Raw genomic sequence first — 14,049 nt, 5'->3', positions numbered from 1 at the left:
ACAAAAGGGTGAACATCATGCCGTAGGGGAGGGTGAGCCTAGGTTTATCTAGTGGCTCACATAGATATCTATAAATAAGTTTTGGAAAGTTGACTGGGGTGTCCTGGAGAATATAGAACATAAGGGCGAGGTCCCTCTCAGAAACAAAGTCGAAGCGCCCAGTCTTCGGGAAGAGGGACCTAGACAGGATGCTCAGGAGGATCCGCACCTCAACTGGAAGTGAGCTAGCGGATACCTCATCCAAGGGGGACTGGGGTGGATGCCCTAGAATGGCCGTAAGGGCCTCAGTCCTATCCTCAGGGTGTGCGGGTGCCACCCCAACTTGGAGAAGATGGAGGACCTGAGCAATGATATCCTCCGAAATGAATAATGGGACACCGGCTACCGTGCCCTCTATACCCCCATCGCCCCTGTGGACGGTACCGTAGAACTCCCTAACTAGTCCAGGGTATGTGGGGAGATCTAAGGTGAGGAAATACTCTAAGCCCTGGGCCCTAAGTCTCTCTCCTATCGTAAAGCCCTCCCGGGAGAGATAGTCGAAATCGACGTATCTCCCGGTGGAAACCGCCTTCCCGGCGCACGGCCTCGAGGGAACCGCCCTCGGCGGGGAACGAGCCGGAGGTTGTGGCCTCGCGGGATCGTTTCGAGCCTTGGAACGTCGCTCGGTGCCGGTTGCGGGTTGGGGCCTCTTCCGGCTTGGGACAACGGTTTTACGAGGCATGGTCGACCTAGAATGGAGTAAAACGCTAATGGACGGTGAAAGGTCGACGGGAAAAAGCTTAGGGACGGCCGGAGACGATCTAGGAGTCGGCTCTAGGGTTTTGAACAGTGGCGGCGGTGAAAATAAGTGTTTTCTAAACGATGGAGTTAGGGTTAAAAAGTCGGATCCCGACTGCGAGTCGACTCCTCTGAGTCGCGAGTCGACTCGACCTCGAGTCGACTCCAAAATAGGCGCGAGTCGACTCTCCTTATGTGCCTGTTAACCTCGAGTCGACTCCCGTCTGTATGCGAGTCGACTCCCCCTCTGCTGCCATCGATCTCGAGTCGACTCCCGCAAATGCGCGAGTCGACTCCCCCTTACGAGCCGACTCTGAAACTTGCTCGAGTCGTCTCGAACTCTGGCACGCACCTAAAAATCATGCTATGTTCGTGCCGAATGAGGGAAAATCACTAAATTATGATCTGATTTGATGATCATTGAAACGAAACTCTATATTAATCACAATCTAATCATCAAAATCAAATGAATCTAGTGGAAAATACCACTAGGATGGATCAATCACTCCTAATCCCCTCCTAAGCACACTAAATCTCTCTTCACTTAGGGGTTTTGTAAAAATGTCAGCTAATTGATCATCAGTACAAACAAATTGTAGTGTCATATCACCATTCAGTACATGATCTCTTATGAAGTGATGTCTTATCTCAATATGTTTAGTTCTTGAATGCTGAATTGGATTCTTAGTTAGATTAATGGCACTTGTATTATCACAATTAATGGGTATTTTATCTTGTTTAATGCCATAATCTTCTAATTGTTGTTTGATCCATAAGATTTGAGCACAACAACTCCCGGCTGCAACATATTCAGCTTCAGCAGTAGATAATGCAACCGAGTTTTGTTTCTTGCTAAACCATGAGATTAAGTTTTCTCCTAGAAATTGACAAGACCCGCTGGTACTTTTTCTATCAAGTTTACATCCAGCAAAGTCTGAATCTGTGTATCCTATTAATTTTAGGCTAGATTCTTTAGAATACCATAAACCTATATTCTTAGTTCCTATTAGGTATTTAAAGATTCTCTTAACTGCAATTAGATGTGATTCCTTAGGATTAGACTGATATCTAGCACACATGCAAACACTAAACATGATATCAGGTCTACTTGCAGTAAGATACAATAAAGATCCTATCATACCTCTATATAGTTTCTGATCTACAGATTTACCTGATTCATCTTGGTCTAATTTGCATGATGAGCTCATGGGGGTGCTGATTGACTTGTTCCCCTCCATATCAAGCTTTTTAAGCATCTCCTTGATATATTTGGCTTGATTGATGAAGATGCCTCCTTCAGACTGTTTGATTTGAAGCCCGAGGAAGTAGTTCAGCTCTCCCATCATGCTCATCTCAAATTCACTCTGCATCAAATCAGCAAATTCTTCGCAGAGGCGATTGTTAGTAGCACCGAAAATAATATCATCAACGTAAATCTGCACTAATAACATATCTTTGTTTTGCTTTTTCAGAAATAGTGTTGTATCTACATTATCCCTAGAGAACTCATGTTCTAATAGGAATTTGCTAAGCCTCTCATACCATGCTCTAGGTGCTTGTTTCAAACCATAAAGTGCTTTGTTCAATTTATATACATGATTAGGGTATTGATGATTTTCAAAACCAGGAGGTTGTTCTACATATACCTCCTCATTAATATACCCATTTAAAAATGCACTTTTTACATCCATTTGAAATAGTTTGAAGTCCTTAGAGCATGCATATGCTAATAATAATCTAATAGCCTCAAGTCTAGCTACAGGAGCAAAGGTTTCATCAAAATCTATACCTTCTTCTTGATTATAGCCCTTTGCTACTAGTCTAGCCTTATTCCTTATGACAATTCCATTTTCATCAAGTTTATTTTTATAAATCCATTTGGTACCTATACTTGGATATTCAGAAGGTCTTTCAACTAGATTCCATACTTTGTTTCTAGTAAATTGGTTTAATTCTTCTTGCATTGCATTTATCCAATTTACATCTTTTTCAGCTTCTTCTATGCGTTTAGGCTCAAAATGTGAAACGAAAGCTAGATGATTGTTTAAGTTCCTAAGGGATGCTCTAGTCCTAATAGGTTGAGACGGATCATCTACAATTAATTCCTTAGGATGCCCGTGAGCATACCTCCAAGCTTTAGTTAGCCCATGATCTACTATAGTCTCTTGGCTTGATGATGCATCTTCAATTAATTTTTGACTGTTATCTTGTAATGTCATCTCGTCAATCTTTTCTTCAAAAATTTTCGTATCATCATCAAAATTAACTCTCTTACTAGAAGAGATATCACTAGAATCATCGAAGACAACATGTATGGATTCTTCTATAACTAGGGTTCTTTTATTAAAGACTCTATATGCTTTACTAGTTGTAGAGTACCCTAAGAATATGCCCTCATCAGATTTAGAATCAAATTTTCCTAGATTATCTTTCCCATTATTATGAACAAAACACCTACATCCAAAGATATGAAAATAGTTTACCTTTGGTTTTCTGTTTTTCCAAAGTTCATAAGGTGTTTTCTTTATAATAGGTCTCAATAAAACTCTATTTAATATATGACAAGAAGTATTAATGGCTTCTCCCCAAAAGTACTTAGGGAGGTTACTTTCACATAACATAGTTCTAGCCATTTCCTCTAGAGTTCTGTTTTTCCTCTCCACAACTCCATTTTGTTGTGGTGTCCTAGGTGCAGAAAAATTGTGTGTTATCCCCTTTTTACTACAAAACTCATCAAATAAATGATTTTCGAATTCGGTACCATGGTCACTTCTAATAGCTATTACTGAAGTATCTCTAGCATTGGTTACTTCTTTATAAAATTTCTTGAAAACTGAAAAAGCTTGATCTTTATGAGCTAAGAACATGACCCAAGTGTATCTAGAATAATCATAGACCATATTTATTTCCACCTAGGCTTGTGGTTCTAGTTGGTCCGAATAGGTCCATGTGTAGTAGTTCTAGAGGTCTAGAGGTTGAGACACAATTTATAGATTTAAAGGAGTTCTTTGATTGTTTACCAAATTGACATGCTTCACATATTTTATTCTTTTCAAACTTTAATTTTGGCAAACCTATCACCGAATCTCTTTTAACTAGTTTAGATATTGTGTCCATGCTTGCATGACCTAACTTACGGTGCCATAACCAACTAGCATCATTGTCCTTAGTTTCATTAACAACTAAGCATGGGTTGTGTTTGGCAAGATCCTCAAGGTCTACAACATACACATTTCCACGTCTTATTCCTTTAAAAACTAAACTATTGTCATTTGGATTTGTTACGATGCATAGTGATGGTTTAAACATAACATCATAACCTTTATCACATAATTGACTAATGCTTAATAAATTATGCTTAAGACCGTCAACATATCTAACATTATCAATAAAAGTAGAAGGGATAATTTGTACTTTACCTATACCAATGATGTGACCTTGGTTGTTGTCTCCAAAAGTCACAGCACCTCCCTTCTTAGCTTCAAGGGTGAAGAATTGATCCTTGTCACCCGTCATGTGTCTTGAACAGCCACTATCCAAGTACCAGCAATTTTTGTTGACCTTGGCTGCAAGACACTCCTACACAAGCAGATCATATAATTTTAGGTACCCAAGTTTTCTTGGGTCCTTCATGGTTAGTCATGTTGGTTCCTTTTGGAACCCATACCCTTTTGATTTTTCTTTTAGTTTTCCCTTTCCTATAGTCACATACATTTGCTTTATGTCCTACAGTTCCACAACAAAAATAGGTTATTTTCTTAATTTTACTTTCTCCTGCTTTAACAAAGAAGTTACTAAGAAGTTTTTGCTTGTTTTTAGGTTTGTATCCTAGACCTGCTCTATTGAATACAGCTCGTTGACTATTAAGTATCATATTTAATTTTTCATAACTATATGTAAATTTTTCAACCAAGAGTTTGTATTTCTCAAGTTCTTTAGTTAGTGTCTGTTTTTCTGCTTTTAGATCATTTAGTTCTTTTGTGATACTCTCATTTATATATTTATAGTTTTTGGGTTCTAATGTTTCTTTGTTCAGCCTTTCATTTTCTTTAGTTAAGGTATTATTCTTTTGTATCAAGATTTGGTTGCTTGTTTTAAGTTCTGCATTTTCTTTGGTGATACAATCCTTATCCTTAACTAACTTATCGTATTTATGTAGGTAAGATTGATTAGCTATTTTTAGTTCTTTATTCTTAAGATTTATGGCCTTATATTCAATCATTAATTCATTAAATGCATCATACAATTCATCAAAGGTAAAATCGAGATGCGTGTTGGATGTTACCTCATTTTCATTGGCCATGAAACAGAAATTGGCCTTTTCTTCTTGTTCCTCATCCGATGATGAAGATGATGCGTCGGAGTCCGATAAGGTGGTGACAAGGGCTTTCTTCTTCTTGTACTTGCTGCCCTTCTTTAGTAAGGGACACTCAGCTCTGATGTGCCCCGGCTTCTTGCACTCATAACACCCAATCCCCTCATTTTCCCTTTCCTTATCTTTATCCTTGCGATAGGAATTTGAGGGGCCTCTCCTTTGATGATAGGACTTCTTGTGGTTGATGAATTTTCTGAACTTGCGCACAAGAAGAGCCTCATCATCATCTCCCTCATGATCTTCTTCTTCACTGCTGCTACTGCAAGACAAATCTTTGTTAGATGATGTAGATTTGAGAACTATTATCTTTTTCTTATGGGAGGACTCTTCTTCGCTGTGCTGCTTCATTGTTAGCTCGTGAGTCATTAGGGATCCAAGGAGCTCTTCAAGTGGAAGCTTGTTCAAGTCCTTAGCTTCTTGGATTGCCGTCACCTTGGCTTCCCATGACCTTGGTAGACAGCGAAGAATTTTCCTGACAAGATCACTGTTAGTATAGTTTTTGCCAAGGCTTTTTAGGCCATTGACAATGTCAGTAAACCTAGTAAACATGCTAGTGATTGTCTCATTAGAATCCATCTTAAATAGTTCATACTTATGAACTAATATATTTATTTTGGATTCTTTGACTTGATTCGTGCCCTCATGGGTCACTTCAAGTCTGTCCCAAATCTCCTTTGCAGAATTGCAAGTAGAGACTCCATTGAATTTATTCCTATCTAATGCACAGTAAAGCACATTCATTGCTTTAGAATTGAGTTGTGCCTTTCTCATGTCATGTTCATCCCAATCTTTTTCTAGTTTAGGTACAGTGACACCCTCTACATAGATGGATGGGATGTATGGTCCATTTACTACAATGGTCCACATCTCATAGTCTTGGGCTTGGATGAATATTCTCATCCTAGCCTTCCAATATGAGTAGTCGGATCCATTAAAGAATGGAGGTCTTTGGGTGGACTGACCCTCAATGTGGGAAGATCCAAATGGGGTTGTCATTTTGATCTTTTACTCTTAGGGTAGAAGAGTTTAGGCTCTGATACCACTTGTTGCCCAGATAGACAACCCAAGAGGGGGGGTGAATTGGGTTTTAAAATAATTTTGCAATTAAAACGTTGTGGATGACTAATTAATGCTTTACCAAGATGATTAATTAATTGCTATGTGCTGTGAATGAAATGAGAGTAAAAGAAAGAGACACACAATCACAAACACAAGGCTTTTATAGTGGTTCGGAGCTAACCCTTGCTCCCACGTCCACTCCCCAAGTCTCACTTGGGAATTCACTATAACCCCTCGGATTACAGCCGGTTGTTTTACAAGCTCACAACCAAACTTGTTGTTTTACGAGCTCACAACGAACTCGGTCGGTTTTCCCTGGCTCACCGACTAGAACCACCCCGATTGTTTTTCCGGGATCACAATCGAACCCTTACACGTTGGTTTTACACTCGGCTCACCAACCAACCTCTACACCCTTGATTCAATCCCCCGATTGAACCAAGCAAAGATAATATGGAAAGAATAAGAAACAAACAGAAAAACTGAGCTTCTTAAAAAGCAGATTTGCTACAATATAAACTAGAGAGAAGTTAAGAGCCCTCAAACACTTTTGAGTTGGAGTAGAGTAGGGCTTCTTGAACTTTGAGTCTCCTCTAGAATGTCTGGTCGACTTGAATGCAGGAGGAGGCTTCTTTAAAAATGCTGGGAAGAGGAAGTTGGATGGAGTTAATGGCGCTCTTCCTTCTTTTCGTTGAAGACAAGTATGCAGAGAATGAATGCTTGATTTCTTTGAATGGAATGGTGCCTCTCTGCCTTGCTACAGTCCTCTGTGGCTATTTAAGCCATCCCCCACGGAAACTAGCCGTTAGACACCTTTTTCTGCCCGTTCTGCACACTCTACACAACCTGACAATATGTCCGTTGGGGGTCGGAGTCGACTCGCGCGATCAGGAGTCGACTCGGCTGTAGTGGGAGTCGACTCATGCTTTTCTGGAGTCGACTCGGCAACTGTTCTGGATTTGAATTAAAGTGGCCTCTTCGACTGGGAGTCGACTCGACTTGACCCGGAGTCGACTCGCCAACTTCTGGAGCTGACTTGGCATTTTCGGAGTCGGCTCATCCCATGAAGTCCACGGAACCAATTTTCAACCTGGCCCACTCGAGTCGACTCGACAATCCTGGGAGTCGACTCGGCGCTCAGAGCCCGAACTCCCGATCTTCTGTCTTTTGGCTCGTCCAGTCTTGGAGTCGACTCGGACTGTTCTGGAGTCGACTCGGCTCTCAGTTTCCGAAACATGGCCTTCTGCCTTTTTGGTGTAGCGCTGCCTTGGGGTCGACTCGAGCTGTCTGGGAGTCGACTCGGCTCTCAGAGACAATAATTCGGTCTTCTGTCTTTTTGGGGTCGCGCTGTCTCGGAGTCGACTCGCGCATTGCGGGAGTCGACTCGAATCTCAGAGTCCGAAAACTGCTCTCTGACTTTTGCCTTGTGAACCACTGAAAGTCGACTCTCGCTTTCTTTGGAGTCGACCTACCAACCATCGGAGTCGACTCGCATTCCACAGGAGTCGACTCGAATCTCAGGGTCGAAATTCGCTCTGACTTTTCTGTCTGTAACTCCTTGGAGTCGACTCATACTACTCCGGAGTCGACTCGGTAAACATCGGAGTCGACTCGCGCACTTCAGGAGTCGACTCGCTGACAGGTTTTGAGTTGATGCTTTCTGCTCGTCTGTCTGTTCTCAGTCGGAGTCGACTCGTAATGATCCGGAGTCGACTCGAGCCCGTGCCAGTGATTCTGATACGCTTGGAGTCGACTCGTAATACTTCGGAGTCGACTCGAGTCTCAGACTTTGGTTCAAACTGACTTCTTAACTTATCCAAAATATTATGAACCAAGTCTAGAAACACTTTAGACAAGATTTTCACTGAAACACTCAATTGAATTCATTAGTAAACAAGAGATATACTCAGATGCTTTGAGCTCATCAAAATCAAATAGGGTTATGATCAATCACTCCACAAAGATATATGACAACTAATAGCATTTTTAAAAGAAAAATCAACATAAACACGTTCAACCTGTTTGCCAAGTTAATTGCTTGATCGAAGGTCCACCAATTTTACAAACCACTGTCATTTTATATTTTGCTGCATATTTGTTATAAATGTTTATAAATTATTGAGAACAGAATGAAATTAAAACCAAGTGAAATCCTGCTATTTTCTTCAGTTTAATGAAGGCACTTGACCATCTAATAAGCTGAATGTTCAAGTAATTTGTGGCTTATGTTCTGGATCAAAGTGTACCTTTGGTAACTTACTCAAGGAAAAGGTAGAGGATCAGAAACCAGCCTGAGTGTAAGTTTTGATACCCTTATTTAGAACCTACACCCCAGCATATCTGCGAGTACCTTGGGGTCAAGGCCTAGTGTTTGGAGTCCTTCCAAGTGCTAATGTTAGGTTTGACAACCTCTGGCCTATTGAGGAGATCTTAGTCCAGAAATGTTGCACAAAGGATAAGCTGATTCTCTGTACAGGAAGTTTATTACCTGTGAAAGCTTTTTCTTGGTTCTTTTGGGTTAGAAATAACTACCAGGCCTTTAAAGTTTAATGTTTAGCTACAAAGACCTTCAAGTGAGCATAAGATGACTTGCTCAATTTGTCAGGCTTCATGTTTTATTGACTTGATTATTCTTATGCTTTCTTCTTGTCTCTTCTTTCTTCCTTGGTACTACCTACACCAGACCTTCTCTCTTTTAAAGAGATTCTATGCTTTTCACCTGGCAATGAGTTTCATTAGAGTTCTTCAACAACACATAAGGGTTAAAAAAAAAGACCTTAATTTCCAATACCTTCATCATTGTTTTCTTGTAAGTTGGACTGGTAAAGAAGCAATGAACAGATAAATGGAAAGAGACATGAAATCCATCAAGATACCATATATTAATTGAGGAGAGCCACAAAGTAAGAATTGGAAAACCCATGGAGAAAAGTGTACAGGAGAACAAAAGGACACAATAAAATCACTATGAGCAACTAGTGAGGAAAACAGCAGAGATGTATAATATAAAAGTTTGCAAATACAAGAAAATACCTTAGCCACAAACTTGGTGTTATCTCCCCTTCTCTTCAATTTGACCTATTGCCATTAAACCAAAAAATTGAAAGGCAAATATAACTAACCACACATAATAACAATAGGAAAAAAAGAACATAATTTTTAAACAAAGAAAAAACACAAAAAAATGAAAAGACTCGACCTCTGAACAGAGTGATCATTTCCACAGCAAAAAATGGATAATTCAAATGGTGAAAAGATTAGTACAGAAAAGATGATGATTAAAAGGGAAATATTATTTAAGGGCTACCCTATAGAAAATTAGACCACACCACAACAAATATTGATTATTATAGCCAGGTTTGAAGTTTAAACTGGGAGCAATTATTTGTCAAACAAAAAGATTTCGCTTGGAACTAGTTGAAAACCAGGGTCGGTGGAATCATCCCGAACCGGACAGTTCCGACCGTCCCGAGCCGTACCGGTGTCTCACCGATACGGTTCCGGCAACGAAAACGGAACCCGTTGCCGGAGCCGAAGAAGGGAAGAGAGAGCTAGCGAGGGAGGGAGGGAGAGAGAGCGCGGGATGTCGGCGAAGGCCGGCCTCAGCCGCAGAAAGCGAAGTTGCGGCTGCTGCTCCTGTTTCGAACGAAACAGAGTCCAGCCGTGGCCTCGACTTCACTTAAAAATCGCAAAATTAAAACATGCCGACTTTACTTAAAAAACGCAATTTTTTTAAGGCCGCGGCCGGACCCTGTTTGTTCGAAACTAGGGCCGCGGCCACGGCTTCACTTCCCACGGCCGAGGCCGGCCTCCGCCGACCTCTGTTGGCCTTCGCCAACACCCTGTCTTCCACTACCCTCTTCCGACCCTTCCTTCCCCGCTCGCTTTCTCTCTTTTTCTCTCTACACGGTCCCTCTCTCGGTACAGGCCCAACACGGCCCATACCGAGTCGTCCCGCCGGAGAACCGGTATGGTGCCCAGTACTGATTCCTTAAACCTTGTTGAAAACTGACTCCCCTTTTAGGAGTTTGCCAATTTTAAATAAAATTTAATTATAAATAAATGAGAGATGGGATTTGTTTGCTCTTTCTTACTTCATTCTATGTATTTTTGAGTGGTTTTGACAGGTAAATTTGGTTTCAAACGCTTGGGTGTTGGCTTGGGAAAACTTAAGCTCAAAAATAGCTGAGATTATAGTATTGGCCTCAAATTTTGTCGGGCATCTCAATCCCATTTTTTTTTACCTTAGCATTCAAGAGTACCCAACAAACTACGTAGATCTCTCTCAGCCTGTTTTAAAAAAATCTTCAAACTTTAGGACAAATTGATATAAGATATTCATGAGAAGAAGGGCTTTACTTTCATGGAAACAACTTAGAGAATATGGGTCATGTGAATAGACATGCTCTCAAGGAACACTATTTAATTCCAAAATCCATCGTAAAAATCTACTAGCAAACTTTTCTGCGATATACTCTCATACCAAATTAAAAAAAAAAGGTCAAAAAAATGTATTTTTAATCTGACCATGCATAAACATGAACGATCATAGGGTATTTCATGAAATTTGTCTACCAAAATCTACAAAACTGGTACCAAGAATCATACCAACACGTTACAGGTTCAGTACGATACCTCTTTTTGTTAGCTGAATTCAAGAGGAACCTTTTTTTTGCCTTCTCTCTTGCTTGCATGTTATTTAGTTTATGCGTAGATCAGTGTAATTAGCCCATTTAGGTGGTTTGAGTCAGAACGATATGTATACATCTTGTACTAGACAGGCTTCCAACACTTTATTCTCACTCCTAAACATGCATTGCCCAAAATCGGCCAGTACAGGTCGATGTCATACGGTACACCCCCCCCCCCTCCCCCCAGTTTTTTAGCAGTATGGGAGGCTTCCACTTGGTTCAGACTAGTATGAATCGGTTTGACTTATAACACAAACTGAACCTTGATAATATACCAGTACCTTACTAGTACAATACGGTTGGTACAGGTCAGTATGGCAGACCTTGCATTATCCTTGCAACATCATCAAAACAAAAAAAAAAATTTATGTCATATTTATGTATATTTGTAAAAAGATGTATTTGAAAGCAAGAACCTTGCCTCATTTTTTTTTTGGTGGTGAGTTACAATTTTAGATGAACGATGTTAACCAAAGTTGTAATACTATAACAATCCTCATAAAATTTAATGTGTTTTCATTCATCAAACCATGTTAAGCTGTACCTGGGTATCATGTTCAACACAATGTGCATTTGTCAAAAGCTTCCCATCACCAATCATAAAAGCACTGCAAAATAAAGAAAGCATTAGATATGCATTTGCTTAAGTCAATAACATGTAAAGATTGATGATAGAGTATCGAAAAAGATGAAGAATATGTGCACATGTGAGAATGAGACAGTTCTTCCATGAATTGTACTCAATTTGTCAATCTCGACTAATTCTCTACTGTTACAGATACAAACTTCTCTACAAATTGTGATATATCACATAGGCAATGTTTGGTTGGCCTTTATATGGTTAAACCAAATTTATTGCAAGAGACGATGAGTTTCCAAGAACTAATTTTTAGTATAGCTTGTACAGTACAATGCACAAATTAGTTTTTGCATCCCTAGAAGATACCTTTCAATAAACTAGCACTGAGAACTCATTTACTCACCATATTAATTCTAGTCCATTTAAATGTTGTGCATGTCACAGCCATCATCTACTTCATCTTTAATGAAAGGCAACACCAAACAGTTGGCCAAACATCATTGGTAATCAAATACCCCATTAGAAAATGTCATGCACCACATCATCCAAAACATTTAATCATATCTAGTGTCACTCCAACTAGAAACTTGACTAAAAGAATAGAGTTGTAACTTCATAAAGATATGAGAAGAGAAGATATTGGGGAAACAAGGACATGGGTCTAATCACGATCTGTTGTGCCGGTACCAAGCACCGTACCAGTTGTCCGGCGGCACGAGTCGGTATGAGCCCGCGCCGTGTTGTGCCGGGCTTGTACCGACACAGCAAAGAAAGTAGGAGAGAGAGCGAACGGGAGAGAGGAAAGAGAGAGAGAGAGAGAGAGAGAAGGGGGAGAGAAGGAGGTCAGCGGATGGTGGCGAAGGCCGGCACCTAGGCAGAAGACGGAGGGCGCTGCTAGATCCCTATTTCGTTCGAAACAGAGGTCTGACTACTAAAACAATTTACCATTTTTAAGTGAAGTTGGCAAATTGTTTGCCGACTTTACTTAAATATCACCAAATTAAAAAAATAAAAAAAATAAAGTGAAGTCGACAATGGATTTGCCGACTTTAACTTAAAATCTACAAAAATAAAAGAGGCCCCCTCCGGGTCCCTGTTTCGAACGAATTAAGGGACCAGGGGCGGAGCCTCGCCTCCGCCTCCCGGGCCGGCCTCTCTTCCTTCCTCTCCCTCTCCCTCTCCCTCCCTCCCCTGCTCTCCCTCTCTCTCTCTCTCTTTTCCTCTTTTTTCTTCTTCTTCTCGCCCTTCGGCGATGGCGTCTCGGTTTGGTTGCCGGAACCATCCCGATCCCGCCGGTACAGCTCAGAACGCCCCGAACCGAGTAGTTCGGGATGGTTCCGTCAACCATGGGTCTAATAAGAAAAGGAGGGGATTGGGGAGATTAAGGAAGCAGCAAAACATGTGTTGACTTTCTTGATGGGATGGGAAGAGAAGAATGGGGAAGTTTAGAACCACGGCCACAAATAAGTTTATGTAGTAGTGGACTTGTATCTGATGGTCTCTTGGCTTCTCATCAAGCTCAATTTTTGATGAAAGCATGAGAATGAAAAGTTATGTAAATTTAAATTTATAGGGCCAAGGTTTCTCTTCGAGGCCGTAGAAAGAAGTGTTTTTTAAAAAATATAGAGTTCTCACATAAAGAATTTCATCACCATGCATCATTTCAGCCCATACTAAAGGCCTGCTTTGAGTTATTTGTGCAACTTCAGAGACTATCCAAAAAAGTTTGTCATGTTTAAGATGATTATTGTGATGATCAAATAAATAGAAAATGGCTGGGCTAGAAGCATTACTCAAATTATAAACTTAAGCTTCTTGGCAACTAGTAAACTCAGATTCTAGAAACATGAATTGATTCTCTAATCTAAATCTAGTATATAGCCTCCAAACCAGCCTAGGCTAATTATAATACAATACGAACTTAGCTTGTATGGCTCTACCAGAAGCACTATAGAGTTTAGACTTAATCATTGCATTCTCAGATCAAGTCGATCCAAGCCTACGAAAAAACAATCCGTTTATTTTCTAACCATTATATCTAACTAGCCCAACAAGCTTACTGACTCACTAATTTCAGGATATCTTGTCCAAAAGTTGCTTCAAGTTGCTCCATCTCCAAAATAAAAAGACCCAATTCTCCAGTCCCTTGCAACCTTAGCCAAAAAATACACCCAAAAATTCAAGCTGACATCAGTAATGACCATGATATTCACTTAGTTACTGTAATCAAGCAAATGGTGGAGTTTCCTACACCTCATATAAGGTACTTGATTTCTCTACCAATACGTAAAACAATCAAAAGAAAAGAAAGGAGGTAGGTTAAGCCTACAAAATCTGAGTTTTCTAACTCCAAGGAATGCAACTCAGACACCAACCCATGGAACATAACACTTAGGCCTATGCAGTCACCCAGCCTATGTCCAGCCAAAAATATTTTAAAAAATGAGAAGTTTTAACAGCAAATATTGACAATAAAGTGACCATCTTAAGTAAACCCCAAAGTTACGGGTATAGAAGCACGCTTTCAGTACCTAAGTTTTATCCATCGACCATAGTCGATTCCCAGT

General features: G+C 40.3%; 1 protein-coding gene across 8 annotated transcripts in view; it reads right to left on the bottom strand.

Moving 5' to 3' along the window:
* The window catches only part of DEG2 (DEGP protease 2), a 34,255-nt gene that overhangs the window by 17,602 nt on the left and 2,604 nt on the right, over nt 1-14,049 (bottom strand). For 7 of the 8 annotated variants that reach the window (XR_015973171.2, XR_015973169.2, XR_015973170.2 and 4 more), the window contains exons 5-6: nt 11,447-11,510; nt 9,245-9,289 (exon numbers count right to left, since the gene is read on the bottom strand). Coding sequence is in view for 4 of the 8 variants with exons in the window: in XM_008802303.6 (XP_008800525.3) it covers nt 9,245-9,289; nt 11,447-11,510 (109 nt within the window). In the remaining 4 variants the exon portion in view is untranslated. The remainder of the gene's footprint in view (nt 1-9,244; nt 9,290-11,446; nt 11,511-14,049) is intronic. The other variant, XM_088710790.2, reaches the window with a different exon arrangement.

The sequence above is a fragment of the Phoenix dactylifera genome, chromosome 14 (genome assembly GCF_051530095.1).
Source record: "Phoenix dactylifera cultivar Ajwa chromosome 14, Ajwa_hap1_PhDact_Kaust_v1.1, whole genome shotgun sequence".
NCBI lineage: Eukaryota > Viridiplantae > Streptophyta > Magnoliopsida > Arecales > Arecaceae > Phoenix > Phoenix dactylifera.
This window is presented reverse-complemented; position numbering and strand designations above follow the sequence as displayed.